Genomic DNA, 27,781 nt, shown 5'->3' on the forward strand with positions numbered 1-27,781 from the left:
GGTTAAGTACTTCCAGTACTGTAGATTTAGTGAGTTATAGACCAAGTACTGTTTATTAGATTTGCAATCTAAATGAGACCTTCTTTGTGTTTACAGAGTATATTAAAATGGCAGATCACTACGTCCCAGTTCCAGGAGGAACAAACAACAACAACTATGCAAATGTGGAACTCATTCTTGATATTGCTAAGCGGATTCCAGTGCAGGTGAGAAGTGTCAAAGATAGTTTTTGAAACAGGAGGTAACACCGAGCAATCTTCTCTCCTTAAATAATGAGTTGTATCTGGGGAGAAAGACGGGTCAAAGAAATTGAAATTGCCAACCTATACTGTCACCAAAAGGCAAGCGTATTACAATGCAGTGGATTTTCCAGTATGAATGTCTGCATGAGATGCAAAGCACCTGTCATGGTTTAACCCCAGCTGGTGACAAAGTGCCACAGAGCTGCTTGCTCACACCCCGCTGAGAGATGGGGAGGAGTATTGAGAAGGAATGTAAAACTCAAGAGTTGAGATAAGAACATTTTAGTAATTGAAATAAAATAAAATAAAACCAATTATAATGAAAAGGAGGGAGAAGGGGAAAGGAACAAAATCCAAAGGGAAGGAAGAAAAGGAAACAAGGGATGCACAATGCAGTTGCTCACCACCCACTGACTGGAGCCCCAGCCACCCCCCCAGTTTGTATACAGAGCAGGACATTCTGTGGTATGGAATATCCCTTTGGCTAGTTTGGGTCAGCTGTCCTGGCTGTGTCCCCTTCCAGTTTCTTGTGCCCCTCCAGTGCCCTCGCTGGCAAGGTCTGAGAAACTGAAAAGTCCTTGACTTAGTGTACTAACATTACCTAGCAACAACTAAAAAATCAGTGTGTTATCGATATTGTTCTCAGACCAAATCCAAAACACAGCACTGCACCAGCTTCTAAGAAGAAAATTAACTATATCCCAGCTGAAATCAAGACAGATCCTTTCACCTTTTCACTTCCATACACTTAGTTCCTTTTCAACAGTTTGCTGCGGCAGCCGCCTTTGACTTGTCTACAAGATGCAAAACTAGCCCTTTAAACTAAGCACACAGCGTAGTTCAGGAGGCTGGTCTGGCTTATGACTGTTATGAGGCTGTTTTCAGTGAGGAAAAGAAAGACTTGAAGTATCTGCATGCTTTCTATTTCTGCTCATGTGCTTCTTTTACTAAAACAAAGAGTGAATTATGTTATTTTCTTCTGCAGGCTGTGTGGGCTGGCTGGGGCCATGCATCTGAGAACCCTAAACTTCCAGACCTTCTCCACAAAAATGGCATTGCTTTCATGGGTGAGGAGATACAGTTCTGATCTAATGTCTAGTCCTTATTTTAAAATGTGTAGGTTTAGTGATGTAGAAAATGCTGAGCCTAAGAGTGCCGTGAGGTATGGTTTACAAGTGCAAGACTGATGATAAGTTCTTTACAGTAGTCAGAGCAACAGACTATGCTGTCTAACAGTTGGCTGTTTCCAGCCATCGAGACTAAGGAAACTAGGTAAGCTTTGGACATATGCTGGAAAATAATTCTTGTACAGGAGAATTGGCAAGTTCTCCAACATATCTTTGAATATCATGAGATACAAAATCAGAAAAGATTCCTGTTCAAGCAGATGTTTCAAGAGCTGAATGTCCCTTTGAAGAGGGTGTTTGTAGTTCAGTTTTATGGAAAGAGTGGAGTTTTATGTAGACAGTACACGAAGTTTGTGATCTAGTTAGCACTGTAGTTAGCCAAGTGCTGGAGATGTTTAATGCAGTAAGCCTCATCTCCTGAACCACATGGATCTGAATATTGGATAAGGTTTTGGACACATGCAGTATTTATCACAAGTCCATCTTTAGTTTTAAAAGTCATGGTCTGAACATAGCCTGAGGATAGCTGTACCAGGACTTCTGGCATATCTTTTTGTCTATAGTGTGTTGAGCCATAACCACAGAAATACTTTGGACCTTTGAAGAGGAGTGGATTTAAAAGCTGTATTTTAATTCCAGTTTAAATCTCTTGCCAATCATACACTACAGCCCCATGTGAGCCACGTTTCAAATAAAATCAGAACACTGAAATATTATTCCGGCAGTGTGTGATATGCACACTTAGTTTCAGTTACTAGTACCTGTCATCCCTTTGAGGGCAGGACCAGCTTGAGGACACATGGACAGAGAGTGGTGCTTGCAAGCTGAGTGTGCCAAGACTGCTTTAACACAGTGGGCACTTAACAAGCTATTGTGATGTGCCAGTGGTTGTATTGCTGTAGTTTCAATTGCCTTTTCCTCCTCTTGGTCAAAAGTAAAAGCAAACTACTGTTTCCTTTTAGTTTCCTGGCTGATGCAGCTAATGCTCCATTTGGTTCAGAAATGTTCATTCATACCAGTTAAGATGTGGCATGCAGCAACCCTGCTAAGAGTATTTATTTATCCCTCTTCCAGGGAACCTGAATTAGTCTTCTGGACATTTCCCCAGTGTCTGATATCTCTTGTGTCTCTCATGCATTGTTTTTGCTCTTTGCAGGTCCTCCAAGCCAAGCAATGTGGGCCCTAGGAGATAAAATTGCTTCTTCAATAGTGGCTCAGACTGCTGGCATCCCAACCCTTCCTTGGAGTGGCAGTGGTGAGAAAGAAGTTGTCCCGTGTTTATCAAGATCATTCTAATCTTTTTTTCTTCAACACATTTAATCTTTTAGAAGTGTCTGTGCGCAAAAAGGTGTTCCAAGAGATGTTCCATCCATTTAAGGTTTCAAATTGGTGTTATCCGAGACTTAGACATAGTGACTGATTTATATATGTCATGTCAGGTAAAATTTACATGTTGTGTAGCATGCTGTTAGTCCAACAGTACAGCTGTAATATCTGGTATTTCTGTAGCCTTTCTAGCACAGAGCGTGTCGTTTTGGAGTACACAAGCCAACACATGGAAGCTTTGTGGAGTTTCAAAAGACTGTAAATAACTTGTTTCTCAGAATTGCACGGGGTAAATGGAGGATGTAATTCATTGGATGAAGAGATCCACTCCCCAGAAAACAGAAATACCTGTTTACATTCTAGGTTCTGTTTTTTAAATGCTTCCAGAGTAGTTCTTGTGGAACTATGGCTGCTGTTTTTTTCACCAGTGTCTGACGTGTGAGGTCTCACTGAGCCTTGCCGCAGAATGAGCTAAGAAGATAATGCTTATGTTTCAGGTCTTCGAGTAGACTGGCAGGAAAATGATCTTCAGAAGCGTATCTTGAATGTTCCTCAGGAACTATATGAAAAAGGCTACGTGAAAGATGCAGATGATGGACTGCGGGTATGTGGCTAGTGTCTTAGAGGTATTTGAGGTCTTGCTGCATACGTACCTGGAGAGACCAAGAGGTTCTCTATTTATAGGTATGGGAATACAAATTAGAACTAGACCGTCAGCCTCACAGAACTAAGTCTTGGAAATCAAGAAGTGACATTTCACATATCATCTTTGGGCCCAGCCTGCAGAATTAGGAGAAAGAGACAACGTACTGGAACAAAGTTGCATTTCATTAAGGACTCTCTTCTGGGTTTTGTTTAATGCAGGAACAAGGTGTTTTTAATAAAGACCCATGACCTCACATTTGATTTTGTCTTTTTTTAAGTTTCTCTTTGAGGAAGATTTCTAGAATGAGAGATACTCCTGAGACAATACAGGATTTGGGAGTTTTCCTTTGGAAAGAGAGAGGGTGGACTATGTAATTTTTTCTGTGTTACCCAGCTTAATGATTTTCTGTATTATACAAAACACTTCTCTATGGGTTTATAAATTTAAAGGTGTGAAGCACTGACAAAAGATTTTGTGATCACTTTGAGAGGCTAGAGTTCTCTGTAGTCACAAAATCATGCTGATTTTTTCAACTACAGGTATTCTCTCAGACTGGAATGTTTGTTTTCTATCCCATTCATGTCTTGGTTGCTAAATGGTCAGACAGAAGCTTGGACACAAATCAACAGGGGAATAATGATCTTTTCAACTTGATTCTGCTACCTTTTTGTACTTACGCGTGTGTTTCTGCCCATCTTGATCAGGCTGCTGAGGAGGTTGGTTACCCTGTCATGATCAAGGCCTCTGAAGGAGGAGGAGGAAAAGGAATTAGGAAAGTTAACAATGCAGATGACTTCCCCAATCTGTTTAGACAGGTAACTTTTCCCACTGATGTGTGTTGTCTTGTTCTCAATGTTCTGGTTGGGTGATTCTGAGCACTGTATCGGAAATGTTAAAGAACTGAAAAAGCCTGCATTATGTATCAGAGCCTCTTTGAATCATGAGAGCGGCTTTGAATCATGAGTTTGTTGGTAGGATTTCAATGTATCTGCATATCCAATACAGTTGTCAAATGCCCACACATCATAGGAGATACTAAATAAAACAGAGTAATGGAGGGCATCTGCAGCATAGCTCAGAAATGTTGAGGGACAGGAGCCTTCTTTAGATTACGGGTTATTTAGGACAGCTGAGAGGAATGGAAGTGACACTGTAATTGTATACAAGTGAATGCAGGGTATTTTCAGCCTTAGGTGGCCCAGGGGAAGTATTATGGATGTTCCTTGCTTAAAAAATTTACTTGGGGTAGTTGTGACCAGACAAGTGTTTACAAAAAATGATCTGCCTATTGATATGCTGTCTTTAGGTTCAAGCTGAAGTCCCAGGCTCTCCAATCTTTGTAATGAGGTTAGCCAAACAGTCCCGCCATTTGGAGGTGCAGATCCTGGCAGATCAGTATGGCAATGCCATCTCTCTCTTTGGCCGGGATTGCTCCGTGCAGCGCAGGCACCAGAAGATTATTGAGGAAGCACCTGCTTCTATTGCGACTTCAGTGGTGTTTGAGCACATGGAACAGGTGAGAGTGGCTCTGCAAGTTCTATTTTCCTTGTGAAACTCCAGAAACAGGCAGGACTTTTTTTTTTTTTTTTTCCATTGTTTAACATTGCCAAGGGTTGTGCATTGTTGAGTCTTTTAAAGGAGCAATGTAGGGTTGTGTGTCTTAAACTGCTTGGTGCGGGCAGCCACTCACATTTCCAAAACTTGAGTCCACCATGTCCTGACAAACAGCTGTAGAGCTCCTTTCAAAAAATGCATGCACCCCGAAAATAGCAGGGAAGGGTGTTTTAAATGTATATTGTCATGTTAAAAGTAAGCTGCAGGAGTTGTATGAATTGTCTAATGCCAAGTATTATAAATATTTGCTTCAAACTCTGCCTTCTGTAAACTGTAAATGAAATAATCTGGAAATCAAAACTCCTGTGCCACATGTGGTTTTTTGAGCAGTTCTAGGGCCTGTTACAAGGTTTTTGGATGTTTCAAAATACCAACAAGAGTGTCTGAAGTGGGTGAGGTGGATGAAGAGAGCATAGCACCTGGAAATCAAATACTCTCTTTTCCTGTATCCTAGTGTGCAGTGAAGCTTGCCAAAATGGTGGGATATGTGAGTGCAGGCACTGTGGAATACCTGTACAGCCAGGATGGCAGTTTCTACTTTCTGGAGCTGAACCCCCGGCTGCAGGTGGAGCACCCCTGCACAGAGATGGTGGCTGATGTTAATCTGCCAGCAGCGCAGCTCCAGGTGAGTCAAGTGCTCAGGCCCTGTGCATCTGGAGGCTTCCAGAAGTACTCAAGCTGTGGTATGTTGAAGAGATCTGAGCATGAAAAACCTGTTCTGCTGAAGCCTTAGTAAAATAGGGGGGCGGACTGTTGTCTGAGTCACAGCCAGGGTTCTGTGTTAAAACTGGATCACATACTAATATTATGCAGATGACTCAATCTTGGTACTGATGGAGAATAGAATATAAAGAAAGTATTAGAGATCTCTACTAAATATGGCCTATATCCTCATGTGCAGATAGGTGATATATGACTCTCCCACATTTCCCTCTCAACAAAAATACTTGATAACTTACAGGCCCGTTCTGGTACTTTCTCAGCTTGGGATAAATCTTCTGTGCCTGGAGCAAAGTTGAATTAATTATCCCAAAACATATATGCATCCCTTATAGCTCTAGCATTTGACTCTTCCTGATTTGGAAAGCAAAGAGAGGTTATTTTCTAGTTGTTTCTCTTGGACTGTTCAGATAGACCTTCAGTTAAAAGGAGTATGAAGAGAAGCAAGAGAGGAATAAAACAGAGGTGTGAAAACTGATTTAAGTAGAGGTTTTGTGTAAAGGCCTGTCTCAACAAGTATTAGCCATGAGTAGTTCAACTTTAAGCCCTGAAATTACTTTGTGAAATGAGTTGGCTTCTGAGGCTAGCAGTGCAATCAAATGCTGTGCCAGTTTTGAGCAGTGCATCGCCCACTCTGCCTCTAAGGGACAGCAGCCACTTCCCAGAGTTTCTTATGACAAAAGGAGGGAAAAAAGAACAGACAGTTGGCTGCTTCATTTTTCAGCAAGTTCAGCGGTTGTTTGAAGTTCAGGAAAGTGACTTACGTCTTGTAAATTTTGATGAGCGGTTCCTGACTTCCAGAGCAATTGTTTCTACCTTTCTAAGCCTCTCGCTGACTGCAGATGCTTTCTCCTCCTGGCTAAGGTCCCTGCTCTTTAGCCTTTCTACAAAACAGGATTTGTGCCTAATAATTAGGTACTTGAATAGATGTGGCAAAGTGACCAAGGATTTGTCTTGATTTATTGCTTTTTCAAGAGAAGTCATGACAGTGGGTGACAGTTATGGCTTACATGAATGAGTAGACTTCTTGTTGTTCTGATCCCCAAAGTAACGAGGGAATCCTTCACAGATCCTGTAGAAAGCATTTGTGGCGTATGCTGTAGCTCATCCATCCCTTGTGCATCCCCACCAAACTCCTTCTGTGCTGCCATGCCATCTCCCCCTTCTCAGCCCCCATCTTTTCCACTGGTGGATGAATGCTGCAGTCCTCTCCCCTTCTTTTTCTTACACCATGTTAGGGGGTTCTAGTTGCTTTCCTACTTCCTTTTTCACAGCCCTCCCATTCTCACCCTCTTGCTTTCTTGTTAGTTCCCATCTTCTCCTAGGTGTTTGCATTTTGAAATTTATTGGACTGATGGTAAAGAAAACAAACAGTTGAACTGTAGTGTCTTGTAGACTACTCAGGAGCAGGATCATCTTCATTTTGTCAGGAGGCTATTTGGCTTTGGCGTGAGCCTCCTCTCAGCAACTGATTCCAGTAGGTCTCTGCCTGTATTTGCCAGGTGTGGAGAGTTTATAACTAGTCAGATGCTTTCCTCATTGTTTGGGCACTGTTCTTCATAATGCTGATGCTAGATACAATTTCATAGAGTGATACATTGATACTGTAACCGGTTTGGTCTTTTATCTGTTGGTTGTCTGGCTGGTAGGCAGCTGAAAGAAATGGCTACACTGAAACTCAGCCTTTTTGAACTGTAGCTGTAAAAAAAAAAAATAAATTTAAAAAATCCAATCTAATGAACTGAACAAGTGGGACTTTACTCCATAAGGACGCAGCCAGCTCCGCAGGTTACTTTTCCTGCAGTTTATAGCTGCAAAATTCCAGAGTTTCCTATAACCAGTTAGGGGGCTTCTGTCTCACTGGGACCTTAGTATATTTTTAACAGACCTAATACATCCCCATCCTCAGCTGACCTAGCACTGGCCAGCTTTCTCTGGAGCCTGTTAATTAGTCAATGGAAAATACTAACTGAAGGGCTTAAGGTGGATATTAACACTGAGCTCAGCTTTCCTGAGAAACATGAATGTTCTAAGATATCAATAGAGAAGACTTAAATCAGAAAATAGGCCATGCATATCTACTAAACTAGAACTGCAGCATCATTTTCCACAGAGAATTGGTAGAATTAATTCTTCAAGGAACAGGTACTCTCTGTGAGGAGAGAAACTTACTGGTGCTTTCTTTTTATTATTACTATTTTTCCTTAGATTGCCATGGGGATTCCCCTCCACAGGATCAAGGATATCCGAGTGATGTACGGTGTTTCTCCGTGGGGAGATGCAGCTATTGATTTTGAGAATTCAGCCCATGTTCCCTGTCCACGTGGCCATGTCATTGCTGCACGTATCACCAGTGAGAATCCTGATGAGGTGAGTGTTTTAAATTCTGTAGTTACTGATCACGATCTGATAAGTGTAGGCTTTACACCTAGGTTCAGTCCCTGCTGCTGATCCTGAAAATTTTGGCAGCAAATGTAAAAGACTCTTCCCATACCTCAGCTGATGGTTCTGTAGACTCTGGTTAGCCACAACTTGAACTTACTTGTGTCTGTATCGTTGCAGCACAAAGAGGTGCTCTAACCTTCAGAACTCTAATAACTTTCCTAATTTTGGATTATTTAATTTTTCTTTAGGATGATTAGCAATGCCTGTCTGTCTTTACAGGGATTTAAGCCCAGTTCTGGTACAGTTCAGGAACTGAATTTCCGCAGCAATAAGAATGTCTGGGGCTATTTCAGTGTTGCTGCTGCAGGAGGGCTTCATGAATTTGCTGATTCTCAGTTTGGTCACTGCTTCTCTTGGGGAGAAAACCGTGAAGAAGCCATCTCGTAAGTAGTCAGAAAAGTGGTAGAACCTTGGAAATTTCTTGAGTTTTGTCCTCTTTCATTCAAAGTGCTGTGGAAAAACAGGACTCCCTACTTATAGGAGTTTTAAGAGCATTTTCCCTCTCTTTACCTTGTTTTCTACATCATGGCCAAGCTTATTCTGTCTTGCTTTGCAGTTCCACTGTGTTGCACGCACCTGCATTTCTACACTTTTTGCTTACTTCTCTTTATTTTTTTTCCTTTGTTTCATTCATGCCTTATATATCTGCTGATGGGGTATGATACAGTGACCATTGAATTGAAGTCCCTCTTTGAAAGCTTTCAGGTGGAAGGCTTCTAACAGGAAAAACATTGATAACAACATTGACATCTTGTTATGTCAGTGCCTTACAATGGTTTATAAACCACTGAGTGTCCTTATGCAGTGTGGAGCGTTCAAGTGCTCAGTCATAAGACAGAACTGTCTGGCCTGTCATCCACGCTGTTTTTCATCCAGAGCCTTTCCTCTGTTCCATTCTGGGTGGGATGGAGACCACATCTGTCTGTTTTGTGTATACTTCTCAGATGTAATAGATGCCTAGATGATGATAAGTGGCAGCTCCTGATCTCATGGCTGGTGCTGGCTGAGCTGCTCTTGTTCACACCAGCAGCAGGTTGAAGAAAATCAATATTCTTTCATTCCCAAGCATGCCATATAGAATCTTGCTCCAGTGCTCTTCTACTATTACCTTCAGACTGTTTTTTTCCCAACAGCTCATGAGGAACTATCTAGAGTTACAGGCTTGCACGTTACCATTAGTATGGGATAGATAATAGGTTTTCTTTTCTTTTTCAGAAACATGGTAGTGGCTTTGAAGGAGCTGTCCATCCGAGGGGATTTCCGAACCACTGTTGAGTACTTGATTAAACTGTTGGAAACAGAAAGCTTCCAGCAGAACCGCATTGACACTGGCTGGTTGGATCGACTTATTGCTGAGAAAGTTCAGGTGTGGCTGCTTGCCTTACAGGACTACAAATTGGAGAGAGGAGGGGAAAGGGGGTGAGGGGACAAGCTTGGTGTGTGCTGGTTGCAGGAGGACAAGGATTTTAGGAGTGGTTATTTTGACCACTCATAATAATGAGTGACTTATGAATAAAAATTTTCACTGGCCTTAATTCTTACTAATATCAAAATCCCAGGTCATCCCTGTTAGGGGAAGGTGGTTGTGAAGTTGGCCAGAAAGCATATTAGTGTATGTGTGAATTAAGGCTAGTATTTTGGTTTGCAGTTTGGGACAGATGATAGTGGAAATGTAGGTGGAGCCTCAAGATTTGTCCCAGGAAGAAAAAAAATGTTTTCTTCTAAGGAGTTACAGAAGTAATTGCTTCTATAATAATATTTGCATGGATGCTACACCAACTTAATTTTAAAAGAGAGGTTGGCTGTGAACCAAAAATAGATCTGAGACAGTTGATTCTTCAAGTGGGTGTCCAGAATGGACTGAAGCCAAAGGGGATGCAACTGTGTTACGTACCCTTTCTTTCTAGGCTGAAAGGCCGGATACCATGCTGGGAGTGGTGTGTGGAGCTCTGCATGTGGCTGATGTGAGCTTCCGAAACAGTGTCTCAAACTTCTTGCACTCTCTAGAAAGGTAAAATTGCAAGCTTGTCTGGTAGGTAGCTGATAAGCAGATAGTAATTAATTTTGATTTACAGGTTTTGTTCAAGTCCAGTCCAGAAAGGCACAGAGCTTGTTACCTGCTGACTGTTCTCTGACCCCAGGAAGCTGTTTATGTACTGGCGTAAGAAAGCTGGCAGATAATCAGTGCATCTCCCCGAAATATCCCCTGCTGTTTGCACAGATCAGTTTGGTTTCTGGCAGTTTTGAAAGAAGTTCCAAGAAATGGCTCAGAAATGTGGAGTTCTTTCTGTGTGCTTCTAGGGCAATGTTAGGGAGTCTTAAATCATCAGATATTGTCTTCCTCTCATTTTGAGGATTGATTTAATTTCCCAGGTTTGACATAATTTTCCAAACTGTTTCCCACTAGTACTTAGAAAACCCGCTCTGCTCCTGTTGGCTTTAAAGTATAGCAGGCACTGTAGGGAAACTGGTTGTAACACTCCCATCAGGCTAAACCTGGTGTGATCCAGGCAGGTCCGCTCTTAACAGGCAGTTAAGTATCCACTCAGTGTCTTTTTGGCGAGTCCATATGTAAACAGAACTGCCGGGGGAAATGCTGCTTTATCCCCCGTGCTAAGTCATGCTACATGTTCTGTAACTCAGGCCATGATGCTCCTTTTGCAGACTCTTCTCTAAGGCAGAAGTGGGTGAATGGGAAGGAGAGCAAAGCTGGTCTGTGTAGCTTTGCCAAACAGATATGTGTCTCTCCTAAGAAGAGATGGTTTAAAAGCCTACTCCCATCTCTTTGCTGGTGTTTTCCCCACTCTTGCATGCATCTTTGAACCTGCTTGGGCCCCTGATAGCCATTTGGTGGCTTCTGGAAGACGAGTTTTGTGTTGTACTTCTTTTTCAAGGGGCCAAGTCCTGCCTGCTCATACTCTGCTGAACACTGTGGATGTGGAACTCATCTATGAAGGACGAAAATACGTGCTGAAGGTATGATGGACAGTGTGGAAACCCATCCTTTTGCCACTTCTAGCTGGAAATGTCTGATTGTGTGCTGCTCTGGCTTAATCTTTGTAATACATACAATTACTGGAATTAAATCTCTGCAGCGTTTATTTTCTCTGCTTTAGTGGGGTTAAGAAATCAGTACAATCTCCCTTATGATAATATCCCATCATATCTTTCTATTGCAATATCTCTGTTTATTTCTATAACTGTTTTAACCTTCTGGAGTCTAGAAATGCTCTGCACAGGGTGAAGAATGCTTTGTTATAGGCAAAGACTACTGCCTATTGGTTGACCAAAACTTTCATTTGATGTTTCTTTCATCAGCATGACAGAATTTGTAGTGATTTCTACGCTTCAGCATTGCTTTTTCTTTGCTGTGTGCAAATACCAATGTTAGGCATACTGCTGAAAGGTTGCAAAGCCAAGCCCATGAAAATTAGGAAATACTAGATTTAAGATTGCCTGTGCAATCTTAACTAGCTTCCTTGGGCAAATTTATTATGGTGAAGTTTTTAACGGCATGACCATCTACTGTTTTCTGCAGCTGTCAATACGCTGCACTCCTGCACCTCCATGAGTTCATCTTGGCACCCCTTTGTTGAGAAACAGGCACTGAACAGCAGCTAAAGTATGCTTTAAATAATTTACCCAGTTTCAGATGGGAACTCTGTGGCAGAGACTGATAGATTTCCCTTTTTCCAGGAAGAGCTTTAGCTGCTTTTTCTGTGAGACAATCTCTCTCTCTCTTTTTTTTTTTTAATTTCAAATTGTCTCATTCATTATGCCATTTTAGTACACAACTATGACTTGTACAAAGATTGATGTGATCAAACCTGTACAGTTAATACCTAAGTGCGTGAGGATTAACTCAAGGTTCATGGACACCATTATTTCTGGCATCTCTTGACTGCTAAATGCTTGTGATCCTGATTCTTTTTTACTTCCTCCGCCCCGCCCCCCCCCCCCCCCATCTAACATGAGAACAAATGGCTCTGTTCCTGTTTTTTAATTCTCACTGTTGCAGTGCTTGGAAAACTGTGTATGTTGTGGCACCAAGGCAGTATTAATGCTGTGTTTATTTCACATGATAACGTACCATTCTTGTGGATCTGCAGGTGACTCGACAGTCTCCCAATTCTTACGTGGTCATCATGAACAGCTCATGTGTAGAAGTTGATGTGCACCGACTGAGCGATGGAGGACTGCTTCTATCTTATGATGGTAGCAGCTATACTACCTACATGAAAGAAGAGGTGGACAGGTAGCAACCTGTAAAGATTGATATTTAACATCTACATACAAACCAAGATTAGGTGTACTTGTAACTTTATGCTTCCCAAAGATCACCTGGGAATGAAAATCTCCCCTAGGAGGAAATTACTTAGATGTATTATGGATGAGTTTAAATGGAGAAGTTGCCTTCACCTGAAGAACAGATCTTGGCTACTGTTAGAAGAAAGATCTGAACGTGTACCAATGTGGAGTTTGTGTTCTCCTGCTGGTTCTTCACAAGTGCTGTTATGGATTATAAAAGAACACCCCAAACCCAAAACCTAAAAGACATGAAATTCTTTAAAATCCTTGGAGCTCCACAGCTGCCTTAGACATAGATACAAGATTTTCTATTTCAGTGCACTTCCTGAAAGTTCCTTGCAGGGATCATAACCAGAAGATCAGTAAATCTCCAGCTTCTGAAAAATGAACCACTGCCCCCTCTGCTGGTTTGTTTTCTGTGACAAATGTAGTGAGTCTGGTCAGGAGTACGAAGAGAGTTTGGGTTATTTTCTGTGTTGAAAAATGTTATAAAATCTGAACCTCTCAGTCTGCTACATGAGTGTGTCCTACTCATTTCAGCTTTGCTCTGTATGCAAGAGGATTTTGCATGAGATGGACAGTTCGGTGCGTGTGTTGTGTGTTATGTATTGCAAGTGTAATCTCCACTACCATCAGGTTTTGTTTATATGAAATATTGGTTCTGACACCTGTTAGTAGAGAAGCAGCACAGAAGTAACATACATACAACCTTGCTAAGGGCTGTTCTCTCTGGTTTCTAATCCCTGGCTTCCATAGTCCTGTTTTGATATGATTAATCTGAACTTTGATACCCAGGGCTGTACTGTTCAGCTCAGAATAGCTGGCTGAGGTGGTTTTGTTCAGTTTTGTTTTAGAGCAGGGAAAGAGAGAATGGATTTTTTCCTTCCCATGCTTTCCACAAGAAACTCTGTGGCAGTGATTTGTCCTTTTCTTTCGTAGGTACCGTATCACTATAGGTAACAAGACCTGTGTGTTTGAAAAGGAGAATGATCCCTCCATTCTGCGCTCACCTTCAGCTGGGAAGCTTATCCAGTATGTGGTGGAGGATGGGGGACATGTGTTTGCAGGCCAGTGCTTTGCAGAAATAGAGGTAAGTCTCAAAGAACTGACTTGGCTGCAGATGCTGAATCTGCCCAGGCAAAAGCTGGGGGTGAAAAAAAGAATGCTTTGGAATGAGGAATTGAGTATGAGGGATAATTCACAGTATTTCCAAATTTTGTGTAGGTTTTAACCTGGACTAATGCAGGGATCAGCTGTGAGAGTGATGGGGTGGGGAAGAAATTACCTAACAGCTGAAATTTGAGTGTTTAATGACTGTATATCAGGTGATAAGCGAAATTTCTCAGCGGTGAGAGCATGGTTATCATCTTGCTGTGACACTGAGGGAGAGTGGGATCCATGTGTGCTGTGTTTTCTAGCTGTGTTGAAGAAAGCCGCCTACTTGTAGACCACTACATAGTACCAACACAGACTCAGAGTCAGAGTTATATGCCAGGATTTAGTAACAAACTAAGACTTCTCTGATCATTTATCAGGTTGATCAGATGAGTTAATAAGTGTCACTCCTCCTTTCTCTCTTGGAAGTTACTTAACTTTTAGAGTGGAGGAGGATGAGGATGAACAATTTCTGCATCACTGTGAGAAAAGCATGAGAGCCGGTGTGGGAGTGCGTGGCTCAAAACAGATTTGAGGGAGGGGAGGGTGTGTGTTGACAGAGGGGCAATTAAACCGGTTGGGGACAATGTGTAGGAGAAAAATAGCAGCCCAGAGATCCAGATATTGTATGTAAGTGCATTTACGCTGCAACAGAGCTGTGGCTAAGAAGGAACCACCACTCAATTCCTGTGTTCCCTGTTGTGGTGTATAACAATGGTAAAACTAGACTGTCTCCCCCCATACCCAGCCCTTATTCTCCAAAGGCAAGAGCTTCCATGGTAGATCTAAGGAAGCAACTTTGTCTCTGAAGAGTGGTTTGAGACCGGTGACTTCTAGAAAGTAATCCTAGCTCCCTCTGCTAAAAATGAATGTGCTGCTGTAGCTTTTGCTTCTTCTCCTACTTCTTCAGAGTACAGCAGCTGCAGCAGGAAATTGTGTCTGCTTTGCTCATTGTGTTGAATGTGGGACATTCATGGGTACCTGTTGGTCCAAGCAGTGTGTGGAACAGGTGATGTTCCTGAGGATGGCTTCCTGCTGCCCTAATTTGTGGCCAGTTATTTTGTTCTACCATTCATTTAGTGTCTGAGATTTCATTACTGATGTGTGTGCTTTTAAACCTTTGAGAAAGCCTGGATGCAAAAGGTGCTCATGCAGGTTAGTTTGTAGTAGGACATTGGCTGCTGGCTCACAAAACTAGAACTATTTGGGGAACATGGAAGCTGGGTGTGTAACCTGTTTTCCTTGCTACAGGTGATGAAAATGGTGATGACGCTAACAGCAGGAGAATCAGGCTGCATCCATTATGTCAAACGCCCAGGGGCAGTCTTGGATCCAGGCTGTGTGATTGCCAAGCTTCAGCTGGATGATCCCAGCAGGGTTCAGCAGGTGAGGAGCACAGGTGTTTGTTGTGTTTTTAATAGGGGGTGATGTTGAGATGCTCTGGTGTACTGAACCAATTTCAGACTTGTGCAATGTACTGGAATTGTCACTTTACCATTTATTTGTCTCAGATGAGGGCTAGGACTTGGGTTATTGTCACTTGCTCTGATTCAGGCTAAGCTTATGTACCATTCTTGTTCTCTTCTTACCTCAGCACTGTTGTGGGTACGCAGCTGTCTAGGATATTGGAGTCTGGCCAGATTTTTCCAGCTGCTTTATTCCTATGCAAGTTTATTTAACTTCTTTTTATTGTGTATTCTTCATGTGACCCTCTTTGGGAGGATCAGCGTTGGTATCTTAACTCCAAGAGTGTCGGGCCCTGAGAAAGCAGTTGCAACAAATCTGGAATTAGAAAAAAAGAGCCTAGGACATGCATCTTTTTTAAGGTGAAAGGGAAAGAGATGTATCCATTTAGGGATGATAGGCTGGAATGTAGCTGGTGGCAGTAGAAGAGAATCTATTCCTTTAGCTAGTTGAAAATTGTGGGAGGTTGTTGTACAGGGGGTGGAAAGTGATTGTCAGCACCAAACTGTTGTTTTTTTCTGTGCTTTTCTTTGAGATTTTTGGTCATCCTGGATCTAAACAATGAGATCAATTGTAACATACTAGGGAGAGAGGCTGGAAGCTTATTTTGTGGGTGTACACAACATATGAGATGGATCTCCAACAGTTCTAATTTTTCTGTCTCTCAACCAAGTGGTTGATGCCACACAGGAAGGTTAGTGACACTGCACTGTTCATTGTGTTTCCAGGCTGAACTGCACACGGGTACTTTGCCACAGATCCAGAGCACAGCACTTCGAGGCGAGAAACTCCATCGCATCTTCCATTGTGTCCTAGATAACCTGGTCAATGTGATGAATGGATACTGCCTACCTGAGCCCTACTTCAGCAGCAAGGTACTAGTTATTTCTTATTTCAGAGTGGGAACACAAGTACTCTTTCAATTCAAGGTGATGCTGGCCAATTTGCATGTCAGCATGTCAGAGAACGAAGAGTGAGGGCAGTACTACCCTGCTAGTGCCAGCTGTATTCGGTTTTCTTTCTTTGACTTCGTTATAGTCAGTCTCACTAGAGAGTAAGAGGGGAGAGTCCTGTCTGTGGCACCCAAAACAAAGACAGAGACAAGGAGCTGGGCTCGATCTTTACTGTGTGTGCCTGCAGCCTTGTATGTGGGAGCTGCCTGCATAGCCAGCTGTGGCAGATGTCCTAGAAGGAGGACAGAAGAAGGTGGGCGAATCTGAGTCAGCTGTTGGTGTAAGGTAGCACAGCAGCTTTGTCATCTACCCCAGTTCTCTCCTTTAGTCCCTGGGCTAGCTGTGGGATAAAACAGTATTGAAGTTTACCACAATGAAAAGCCTTTCCTTTTCTCCCTTCTTGCTGCTTATTCTTTTCTCCACGCTTGTCTTAACACTGACTCTCTAGGTGAAGGGCTGGGTTGAGCGACTAATGAAGACCCTGAGGGATCCATCTTTGCCTTTGCTGGAACTTCAGGACATCATGACCAGTGTTTCTGGACGGATCCCACCCAACGTAGAGAAGTCCATCAAGAAGGAGATGGCCCAGTACGCCAGCAACATCACATCAGTCCTTTGCCAGTTTCCCAGCCAACAGGTGATCAACAACACTTAGAGGAATAAAGATCAGTTTGTGTTGGGGCAGAGAAAGTTCTTTTAAATTATCTGGATGTTAGTTGTACCTGGAAGTTGCATTTGAACATGGGATCTTCGTGGTGAAAGGTACTTCCCTGTATGACTTGAGCTTAAAGGCTTGCCTCCTTTACCTGTGCTGAAGGGTATGTGTTCCCTGCTCAGTATAGCTTTAAACAGGCAGTTTGGAAGTGGTTTAATCATATCAGTGGCCTTGTGGGCATTTCTTTATTTGCTTTTTGCCTGGCACATACGCAGCAGCACAATTTGTAGTGTCAAACATAACCTTAAAGAAGAGTGATTGCAACTAAGGAAGGCCTGATCAGGTAATGAGATGTTGGGAGATGATTTCTCCGGTATTACGATATTGTGCATTGATTTTTGTGTCATTGTCAGGTCATTAACTTTCTTAGTTTAAAGCTTTGGCCTTTGCTGGAGTCTGCTGGAACTCTGGTCTGGTCTGTCTGGAAGGTCTCAGCTTCTCTGCTGGTTGTTCAGCCAGATCATCCCATCCAGGACTCGGACTGTCATGTTGATTGCTCTCTTTCAGATTGCCAATATCTTGGATAGCCATGCAGCCACCTTGAACCGCAAATCAGAGCGTGAGGTCTTCTTCATGAACACTCAGAGCATTGTCCAGCTTGTACAGAGGTGAGCCATTTTCAGGGGTGCCCCCTAATGCTTTTTCTGTTGTTTTTTTTTTTCTTTTTTTTTTCCTGCTGCTTGAAAGACCTGAGCCTGCTTGTCTGTATTGGTTTTATTACACTCAAGAGTCTGAATCACAGGAATAAGATTGCATGCTTCCCTCAGGGAGGTCAGCAGTGAGGGGGGCCATGTGTGTGGCCCGACTGCCTGTGTGAAGCACACATAGAGATCCTTCCCTCTTTTTCCCTTTGCCTTTTTTGGCTTAAAGAAAGATTTAACTTCTGTTCTGGCGCTGATCACATCTTGGCCATTTCTTCAAGCCACTGATGTGTTTATACTGTTCAGTGTCTAGAGTTTTTAGTGTTTTCAGAAGGAGGACACTTTGATGCAAAACACGAGCCATGCTACCCCACAACAGTAATGGCAGGGGTTATATGTTCACATAACAGTTGGATTTTCAGAACCAGGTACGCTTCCTTCTGTAAGCAGGTTTATTCTGCCACTTGTGTTGAGTGTTACTCACTTGCAGGTCTTCAGAAGTAGGGCTATGCGGATCTAACTCAACATTAGGTTTGACTGACTTGCTTCTGCAGGTACCGGAGTGGTATTCGTGGTCACATGAAAGCAGTGGTGATGGATCTGCTCCGTCAGTATCTGAAGGTGGAGACTCAGTTTCAGCATGGTGAGTCTCTTAAGCATGTCAGGGACTTGATTTCTGCAAGAACCACATTTGGTCCCAGAAGGTCCGCATGGACCCCATTCAAGAAAGATTACTCTCACTCACGGTGAGGCTAAGCTACACAGGTTTTCTTTTAAAGGTCTACTGGTCAGATCCTGGTTTTTTTGTGGAGGAGCTTATGTCCATTTTGAGTTTTTGTGGTAAGATGGCTCATAATGCTTATCACAAGCAAATGACAAACTTTACCCCAAAGCAGTCTATTCTGCTGGTTTTCCACTGTTGGTATATCCATCATCTTTTACATCCCATGCCATCTTACCCACAGTTTACGTGTCATAATATGGCTGGTCTCTTTTTGGTGTAGGGATGCTCCTTTTCCCCTTAAATCTTCAAAAGAATAGCTCCTGTATGAGTTTATGGCCCTCCAATTGAGGACTTCTGTATGACCTGGAGTAAAAAGACAGACTCACTGCATATTAGGAGTTTCTTTGTGTTGCCTCTCTAGGCTGTTACTGAGCTCACTAAGGCTCAGTCAGTCTGTGTCGTTTCTGCTTGTTCTAGATCAGAGATGATCTCCTTTGTGTTCCCTCACTGACTCTTATCAGCAGTGGCCTACCACTGGAGAGTTCCCCCAGTTGGGTATTCCATGTGTGGAAGCTTCATGTGAGAAGCTTGATTTTTATTTTCGCATTTCTGAGCATCTGCAGAAAAATTAGAATCAGAAGAACTAAACAACATGGTGATTTTAAATGGTTTTATCTTGCCTGCCTGTTAATTAAATTTGATGGTAAGAAAATCAAGTGGAGAAAAAAAAAAAAAAAGTAACTGCCTTACTTGTACCTGCTGTAAAATACCAGGCTGTTCATAGAGCAAACCCCAAACCACAGCCTGAAGCTGAGAACTGGAAATAAATGGGTTGCACTGCTGTATCCAGGCACAAGGTGGCAATGAAGCACTAGCTAGTCTGAGGCTCTAGCTCTTGCAGGTAGTTCAGATTCTGTTCTACTTTTCTTTTGTCCTGCTCCATTACCTGCTCCAGCCTAATGGTACTGCAGATTCATTTCCACTTCAATTTGCTGGTAGTAGAGGATGGTGCAGATCATTTTGCTATTATTTTATTTTGCTTGTCGTTTGAATGAAAGACTGAGCTCACCTTTCCTCTCTTCTTATTTGCTCACAAAGGAGGTATTTGGTATTGGAACTGTTTTAATAAGAGTAGGATGTTTAAAGTTTGCAGTTGAGGGGGTAGTGGTGGGAGGAATGTTTCCATCCCAGAATTGTTTGTGTGGACCATACAAAGTAGGTTCTCAAAACATATATGTAGAAGAATAAAGACACATCTATTAACTTCTATTCCATGACACACAGGTATGGAGACTGGAAAAATGTCCATTTCTGATTGCAGGTCACTATGACAAGTGTGTCTTTACCCTTCGGGAAGAGAATAAAAGCGATATGAATGCTGTATTGAACTACATCTTCTCACATGCTCAGGTCACCAAGAAGAACCTGCTTGTTACCATGCTCATTGTAAGTTGTCTGATGGTGTTCTAGAAATTTGTTTCTTGTAGTTGTATGTTTGGTGCTTTAAAGGTACTGAATTGATAGCTCTCATCCTTAAAGATGCAAACCTTCTAGCTACAGAAGCAGTGGCAGCAGTGTGGAGTTTTTTCATGTGTTCTTAGGGCACGTAAGCCGTGCATTGAAGGAGACCCAGAACATACTGTTTGCACGGTGTCTGTGCACCTTCTGGTTTGTGACTGTCCTGCACTGATTGCGTGTCAGAGTACAGTGAAGGCTAATTATGCAAGTGCTTTGTGAGCATCTGTGGGGAGATAAGAATGCAGACTTATGTTGGGAGGGTGCTAGAGGCTAACTTTCAGACACTGGGCTGTGACTATATTTGGTTTAGTTTGGTTCTTCAGGGATGGAGAATCTCCTGGGGTTGGAATTCCTCTTGGACAGACAAGATTCCACCCTAGAAACACAAATGAGTCCTCATGGCAGGGCCTGCCATCACCTTCTCATGGTCTTGTGGCTTGTTAGTCCATGAAAAATCTCAGTTCTCATTATTTTGGTCCCACTCTAATGGGTGAAACTCCCTGTAAATTACATTCCCAGGAAAAATAATTAAAAAACAACAATTGAGTCCGGTCTTTTTTTTTTCCTGTTTCCTAAAGAGCCTTGAAAAACTCCTTGTCCCACATAATGCTTTGAAGCAGAATGAATGCCCACCTTCCTCAAGGCAGGATGAATTTAGTGACGACATTATTTTCAACAGATTAGAATTAGGTATCCTGCTTTTTAAGAGGCTAATTACAATACTGTCTCTCTCTCTCCTCCCTCCACCCCCTGCTTTTTTTGTCTTTTTTTTTTTTTTTTTTTTTGCAAATGTAATGTGGTCTGATACTGCCAAAAATATGTCCAAAGTAGCCATCTACAGAATAGCTCTCAAAAGCAAGGAGAGAGTCATAATTGTCCTAGGCTGAGGCTGAGTTTCTTAAATTCTAATTTGTAAGATATAAGGACCCTGGCATTCTTTCTTTCTGGCTCTCCTCCCCCTCTTTTTTTTTTCTTTCCCTTTTTGGTGTGTGGTGTGATTGTAAGTAACGCTTGCCTTAAGAATCTCATTATTTGAACACGGAGCCATATTTCCTTTGAGAATTCTGGAGTAGCTTTGAGCCGGGGCTGTTCATTTCTCAAGTAATCATGCTGGCGTGATGGAGAGAGAAAATGGCAGCTGTTCGCAGCTCAGGCCTTCAATTTTCTTCAGAGTCCAGTCACTCAAGTGTGTAATTACACGGGGTGCCGGGGAGGCGTTAGGCCTTGTCAAAGAGCTGGTTTGAGGCTTTGCTTGCTGCCTTTGCCAATCAGTGCAGGCAAAAGCCAGTGCAGCGCCAGCTACCTGCTTTATTTTGTTGTTGTCATCCTGATTATTTCTTGCTAAAATGGGACTGAAACTTTTTGTCTAGTTTTTCACCTCCCATGCAAGCCGTGTCTTGGAGGCAGAGCCTTGCTGTGTTTTCACGTTGGCCAGCGTGGTGTCCGTCTGAGGGAATGGGGAGGTAGGGAACACAGAGAAACATTGAAGAGTTTTCCTTTCTCCTTCCTGTGTAGTCATTCTTCCCACCGCTTCAGTTCTACTCAAGTAAAGGCTGACATCCCAGTTTGTCAGAACGTAAAACATACTGGGAGAGGCTGTGCTGCGTGTGGTGGAAGAGCAGCCGGCAGCTAGCCGGTAACCTGAGCACCATTCGCATGGGCTCTGCCCTCCCATGAGTGCTGTGTCACAGGGACTTCTCTGGTCGAGGGGGTGATGGGGGCTCAGGAGGGGTGGATGTGCCTTTGGTCACAGTGTCATCTGCGGCACAGCTAGGGACTGCCGTCTGCCAAGTGACAGGGCATGCCATTAACCAAAAAAACGTCGTTCCTCTTTCTTTCCAACTCACATAACTCTTCATGTCTGAGAGAACCCGTGGCACATTTGGTGTGCTCATGGTGAACGCTGTGGTGTTTTATGGGTTGCCAAGCTATTTATGTGGGGTAGTTTAAGTTTGTCCTCCAAGGGCAAACATCATGTCAAAATACCTTGATGCTTATGTTGGTGTTATTGATGTAACCCTAGGAATCCATTATTAACAGCGGGCTCTGAGGATGGTTTTAGTAATAGTATTATGCTGCCATCATTCACCTTTTTTAGCTAGCAGGCGTTTAAGGCAGGATGGGAACTACTTCATCCTTCATATATTTGTTGAAATATAGTGTGATTTGAAGTTGTATGTTCATTTTATGTACTTATATACTGACTGCTGTATGCACATCCTGGGCAGAATTGCTTGTGGCATGGCAGATGTCCTGTGTCGTATCGGATTTTTGTTACCTTGAGCAGTAACATTACAACACTGAGGAATTTGTATTTCAAATACAACAAAGGCAGTTCTTGAATTATTCACTGTGAATTCACACAGTGACCTGGAGAGGATAAATCTACAGAACTTTCTTTGGGAGCAATCACTGTAATGCTTGCTGGCCCAAGACTGGTTAGTAGGAGACAATCTTATTAAGAGTTAGTAGCTTAGGTGTTTTTAATAAGTGATTTGACTGTGGTTCCTCTCCACCAGAGAGTTTGCCATCATTCCTAGAGATGGCATCATGCTTGAGTGGGGTTGGAGAGAAAGGGATTGAGAGCAACGTGGAGAAAAAGCTATTTAGCTTTGGAATTGCATGTAGTATGAACTCTTATTTGTTAGTCAGTCTACGGGACTTCTATTATTTGGTTTTTGGTTTTTGCTTTGATAAGCCTGCCAGGGAAAATAATCTAACCTGCTGTGCAGAGGTTTCCCTTTTTCCCTTTCTATTTCTTGGATCTTCAAAGTGCCTTTTCTGAACTGTATGTGTTTAAAGTCTCTTAAAACTTTAAGGCACTAGCGTTCTTTCCTGTTGCAAATCCCTGTTTCATCTCGCATTTTCCTCCTGTGATTCATTTACCAATAGAAAAGCTGTTGTGCTGTATAGAAGAAACACGTTAGAGGCTCCTAGAGGGTTTCCAGCTTCAGGAGTGGGAGGGAAGAGGCTCACAAGCCAGTATGAGTAGTTGAAGGCTGGGATTATTCACGGTAGTTGAAAGTATTTTTGGAAGAAAATGTGCATGAGAGTACATCTCCTCTGTTCAGAAAACAAAACAGGTTGAAGTCTTTACCGTTTGCATTTTTTTGAATGGCTGAATCCAAAAGTTTCGAAACAGCTTTAACACTGAAAATTATGCTGTTCAGTTTTATTATTCTATCCAGCCAATTTAGACAGTAAGGTCAGCTAGTGAACTTCTTCAGAACCAGGATTCTTTGATGAGAAGAATCATTATGGAGTCAGTCTTGTGCTGTGGCAGGAAACACATTACATCATTTACGGTTTTAGTTAGCTTTGCTTAGCCTTGTTAGCAGAATGACAGGATCTTTTTTTCCTTTACTGAAGCTGTACAAAGCCTGCTGGTTTGTGGTTGTGGAGTTGTGGGTTTGGTTTTTTTTTTTGGTTTGGAGGTGTTTTTCTAAGTGGACTTCAGGGGGTTCTCCTGGCAGTTAAACTCTTTCTGTTTGGTCACCTTTCATAGTGAAAAATTGCTAATCTTTGCATGCTAGACAAGGCATTTCGCTACAATTAAATGCTCTTTGAATTTTGCATTGCTGTTACGGCAGACTTCTCATACAAAGCTGAAATTGGGTAATGCGAAAACGTTTTGCTTGAATCTCTTTGCCAAGTCAGTATTTCTCCTGTGTTTGGATGCCAAAACACATGCTAAAAATAATATAATGGGTGGTGGTGTCAGTCCCTTCTTTCCTCTGTAGCTTTATTTATATGTGTGAAATGACTGAAAGCCTAATGCTTGTACCCTTGTCAGCACGGAATTATAGAATAAAGATATATATAGATAAGGACCCCTAGAGGTGATGTCGTCCAGCACGTGAGGGCATGTGTGTATGTATTTCAGGTTTAAACTCCCATGTAGGAGAACGGAAGATGGTTTTCCTCTGTTCTAAGCATTTTCAGTTCTCTTTATTTTTCAGGACCAGCTCTGTGGCCGTGACCCCACCTTGACAGATGAGCTGATTAATATTCTGACAGAGCTGACCCAGCTCAGCAAGACAACCAACGCTAAAGTGGCCCTGCGAGCACGGCAGGTAAGGGAGCGTGTTTAGCAATCCAAGCTGATCCCTGCTTGAGACACTGTGCCATTGCTGATCAGATCAATACGGACTGCTCCCACTTGGGAGTTGGCTCTTTTGGAAAGTCTGTATCTCTTGATGTTTATTTTGATTACTATGCAAATGTGAAGAGTAGATTACTGTGAGCAGTGCTTTAACAATGAAGCTAATTAACTGTTGTGACAGTCTAATAAAGATTGCAGTGGATTCCCAATCACTGTAATATTTGAAGTTAGAATTCTATTCCGTTGTCCCTGCTTGTCCAGAAAGTTTTGTCTGGCTCAAATAGAAGTCAGTTGAGAGCAGCCTGTGGTTTGTGCAATAGAGGAAGTCAAAAAATGCATGGTCACTGTGGTTCCTTCTGGCTTTATCGCTTGTGAACCCAACAAGAACAGGCTGCCTGGAACATGTAGGCAGCTGTACAGTAAACAGCCAGGCCATGCTATCTGGGTTCATCAGCTACCTTACAATTGCGAATCAGTGTGTGCAGAGAACAGGGAGAGAAATTTACACATGAACTAGACGTTCTTTGCAACTGCTAAGGAATTACTGCAGAGAATTACGTTGGTCTTTTGCGGGGCTTTTTCTGGCTTTTGAGTTGCGTGTTGACAATTTCTTTTTAACCTGAAAATAATTGGAAAAACTCTTGATACTGTCAATTCCATGAGTCTAGTACAGATAATAATTTGAATGCCAGATATCCACTTGGATATTATTGTGAACTTCCTCTTTAGCAGTTAGTCTGTAGCCAGGAAGGAGTGAGAGGGCATGGTTGTTTCATGGTAATGCTAACCCTGTGGTCTGATCACTCCTCTCACTCCACAGTCCCTGTCTCCATTCTAAAAGTCTTAAGCAGGAAAGCTGACACTTTGGGGATCTCTCCTTTTATTTCAGCGCTTGACTGTTGAAAATGAATGGGATGTTTGAAGCTGCTCAGTGACCTTATGTTTCCTTCAGAATTGTATTTGCGTCCTTGAACCATTCAGTTATTGAACCTCTCAGCAGCATGCTGGGAATGGTGCTGCAGTCCTTGTGTATGTCTTTATGTTGCTCTTTCACTTCATTTTCCCCTGCAAGCTGCTTCCCCTTCCTATCTCTGTATCCTTCATGTTGGACATTTAATACCTGGCACCAGTGTCTCTTGCTTCCTCTGCTTGGAAGCTGTGAAAGGCGGTCTCCATTGCTGGCCTCCCCACAGCTGCTGCCTGCCAGATCTGCTTTCCAATTAACAGCCGGTCAGGCAGTCCCCAGGACTAGCAGCTCTGCAGTGCTAAATCACATGCACTGATGGAACTTGATTGAAGCTGTTCCTTTTCTCCGTGGGGAATTGCCAATAATACAAACCAAGCAGATACACAAATGAGGCTGGGGGGGGGCAGTCTGCAGCATCACCCAGGTGCCACAGAATTCACAGGAGGAACCAGTCGCCTCTTCTGGGATGGAGCAGACTATTGCTGCCTTGGAGATACGAGCCTCCTGCCGATGGCCCAGCATAGCTCCTTTCACTGACACTCCTTGTGTTTGCTGTTTACCAGGTTCTCATTGCTTCCCATTTGCCATCCTACGAGCTGCGTCACAACCAGGTGGAGTCCATCTTCCTGTCTGCTATTGACATGTATGGACACCAGTTCTGCATTGAGAACCTGCAGGTATCTGCCAGACTTCTCTCCTTGTTTTCCCTTCTTTCTTCTCACTCATCTTCATGTTTCTGTTTTAAATCTCGCCTGTAGTCCCAAGGTCCTTGTGGCTTTAAGTTGGATTGTTCTGATTTCTAGCTTCCCCCTCACTTTTCATTCCTACACTGATACCAGAATGACCTCACCGCAGCCTACAACTTCTTTAAGGTGGGCAGTGAAGAGGGAGGTTCTGATTTCCTCTCTCTGGTGACCCGTGATAGGACATGAGGAAATGGAATGATGCTGCATCAGGAGAGGCTCAGACTGGACATTAGGAAAAGGCTCTTCACTGAGAGGGTGATTGGTCACTGGAACAGACTCCCCAGGAAAGTGGTCATGGTGCCGAGCCTCTTATAAGGAGCATCTGGATGATGCTCTTAGTCCTATGGTTTAGTTTTAGGTAGTCTTACGAGGAGCAGGGAGTTGGACTTGGTGATATTTATGAGTACCTTCCAACCTGAGATCCTGTCATTCTGTGATTTAGTAGAAAAAGGTCATAATCCTTGATGAACAACAGGAAAAGCATGGAAATTGGTACTAGACAGCCTTGATTTTGGGTTTTTGCTTTTTTGCCTGACCCTGTTTGCAAGACAGGCAGTTCTCTTTTCAAAATGCTTGATGTGATCTCTTTCAGAAACTCATTTTGTCGGAGACATCCATCTTTGATGTGCTACCCAACTTCTTCTACCACAGTAATCAGGTGGTAAGAATGGCAGCTTTGGAGGTAAGTTTATTCCTATTGAAAAAAAAAATCATTATTTTTTCTGTGGTTTTTGTTCTGTGTGGTGGGGTTTTTTTGGGGTTTTTTTTGTTTAGGCCACTGCAAGATTAAGAGTGCTGTAGATTGTGTGGAATCTGGCATACTTAGTCTGTCATTTAACAGTGTTAATATTCATAATTGACTGAAATTTCAGATTCAAGTTATCTTCTTTGCTTGAAGAAGATTTAGGTGGTTGAAAGGATTGAAAGTGAAGCTGCTGTCCGAGAATGTGGTCAGCCTGTCCTGTGTGCTTTGTGCTGATGGTCATATCCTGCCAGACCTGTCTTCCTCAGAATAACTTTAAATTCTAGCTGAATTAGAGTTCTGTCTAAATATTCATTTGGAGGTACCTGGGTTTTTTAGTATTTTTGAAATCTCTGGTGTATTATTTGTTGTTTTCCTCTCTTTCTGCTTCCTTAGCACAGTTACGCTGATTGAGTTTCTCTCTAACCAGGTGTACGTTCGAAGGGCATATATTGCCTATGAGTTAAACAGTGTCCAGCACCGCCAGCTGAAGGATAACACTTGTGTGGTGGAGTTCCAGTTCATGCTACCTACCTCCCATCCAAACAGGTCAGATCACGTGTTCAGGCGTCTGTGGAATCGGAGGTTTATGAGGGGCTACATTCTATCTTGGCAAAGAAAACTTGCAATAGAATCGGTGGAGAAAGGGAGAGTCCCAGTGCCTCAAATAAGCACAGATTATTTAAGATAAACAGCTACATTACCCAGTTCCTTCTCCCAAGTTATTTAAAAATCTCAGGAGCTGTGGGTAATAGTTTCTGCAGTTTGGATACATTCAATATGATACAGTTTCCATCTATTTCCTGATTTTTAAATCGGCTTGTGTAGTAACTTTCTTCTAGAACTTTAGTTAGCCTTCAGAAAGATAGAATGCCAGACAGAATAATCAATTACTCATTTTAATAAAGAACAGTCAAACAGTCTCTGTCCCCTTCCTGCAGCGCTTCCCTGCCAGCCCTTTGTAACTGTTTGTGATTGGCTCTACTTTCAAACCTGGCTTTACTGGATAAGGTGAAATCTTTTCTAGCATGCGTTTTTTTGACTGAGAAGAGCAAGATGCATGTATGAATGTGTTTTATATAGAAATGCTGGAGCTGACATAGATTTTCAGTCAGTATTTTTCAGAATGCATTTCTCATGACTGCAGCCAAAAGCATCAACTATTCGCTGCCCAGTCTTATAGAAGGGTTGCATCTCCTAGTGTGTGCTAAGATCATTTAAAAAAACCAAACCAAACAAACATGATTCTCAGAACTTCTTCAGCATCTGTCAGGTTAGTCAGTTTCTGTGTTTTTTCATTTGCACAGGAACTCAGGAGGGTATTTTAGATGGTATTGTATTTTTGTCCCCGGGCAGCGCAGGCGTGCGGGAGCCAAGAGGCGCAGTGAGTCCCTGTGGCCGCCGGGTGCCACTGTTGATCTGTGCTGGTTTGGCAGTTTGGCATCAGTGCTGTTTTTCTCCTTTGTTTCCAAACATCTTTTTCCTTATTTTATTTTTGGTGGGGCTGGGCAACGGGGTCCAGTCTCGCTTCGTTGAGAATCCATCAGTACATTTTATGAAATGGTTTTCAGAATCTGGTTTGCTAGAAATGAATGACTGTCCTCAACGAGCAGCACGGAACGCTCA

General features: G+C 42.6%; 1 protein-coding gene across 9 annotated transcripts in view; it reads left to right on the plus strand.

Annotated features, from left to right (window-relative positions):
* ACACA (acetyl-CoA carboxylase alpha) overlaps nucleotides 1–27,781 on the plus strand; it is a 148,070-nt gene that overhangs the window by 33,663 nt on the left and 86,626 nt on the right. For all 9 annotated transcript variants that reach the window (XM_037371042.1, XM_037371031.1, XM_037371094.1 and 6 more), the window contains 24 exons: nucleotides 97–206; nucleotides 1,228–1,309; nucleotides 2,526–2,624; nucleotides 3,193–3,299; nucleotides 4,046–4,156; nucleotides 4,648–4,857; nucleotides 5,410–5,580; nucleotides 7,884–8,045; nucleotides 8,340–8,503; nucleotides 9,336–9,486; nucleotides 10,028–10,131; nucleotides 11,015–11,096; nucleotides 12,230–12,375; nucleotides 13,368–13,518; nucleotides 14,835–14,969; nucleotides 15,776–15,922; nucleotides 16,449–16,637; nucleotides 17,223–17,323; nucleotides 17,911–17,999; nucleotides 19,402–19,526; nucleotides 23,558–23,671; nucleotides 25,231–25,344; nucleotides 26,006–26,095; nucleotides 26,586–26,704. In XM_037371042.1, coding sequence (XP_037226939.1) covers nucleotides 97–206; nucleotides 1,228–1,309; nucleotides 2,526–2,624; nucleotides 3,193–3,299; nucleotides 4,046–4,156; nucleotides 4,648–4,857; nucleotides 5,410–5,580; nucleotides 7,884–8,045; nucleotides 8,340–8,503; nucleotides 9,336–9,486; nucleotides 10,028–10,131; nucleotides 11,015–11,096; nucleotides 12,230–12,375; nucleotides 13,368–13,518; nucleotides 14,835–14,969; nucleotides 15,776–15,922; nucleotides 16,449–16,637; nucleotides 17,223–17,323; nucleotides 17,911–17,999; nucleotides 19,402–19,526; nucleotides 23,558–23,671; nucleotides 25,231–25,344; nucleotides 26,006–26,095; nucleotides 26,586–26,704 — 3,073 coding nt within the window. The remainder of the gene's footprint in view (nucleotides 1–96; nucleotides 207–1,227; nucleotides 1,310–2,525; nucleotides 2,625–3,192; nucleotides 3,300–4,045; nucleotides 4,157–4,647; nucleotides 4,858–5,409; nucleotides 5,581–7,883; nucleotides 8,046–8,339; nucleotides 8,504–9,335; nucleotides 9,487–10,027; nucleotides 10,132–11,014; nucleotides 11,097–12,229; nucleotides 12,376–13,367; nucleotides 13,519–14,834; nucleotides 14,970–15,775; nucleotides 15,923–16,448; nucleotides 16,638–17,222; nucleotides 17,324–17,910; nucleotides 18,000–19,401; nucleotides 19,527–23,557; nucleotides 23,672–25,230; nucleotides 25,345–26,005; nucleotides 26,096–26,585; nucleotides 26,705–27,781) is intronic.

The sequence above is a fragment of the Falco rusticolus genome, chromosome 1 (assembly GCF_015220075.1).
Source record: "Falco rusticolus isolate bFalRus1 chromosome 1, bFalRus1.pri, whole genome shotgun sequence".
NCBI classification, from domain to species: domain Eukaryota; kingdom Metazoa; phylum Chordata; class Aves; order Falconiformes; family Falconidae; genus Falco; species Falco rusticolus.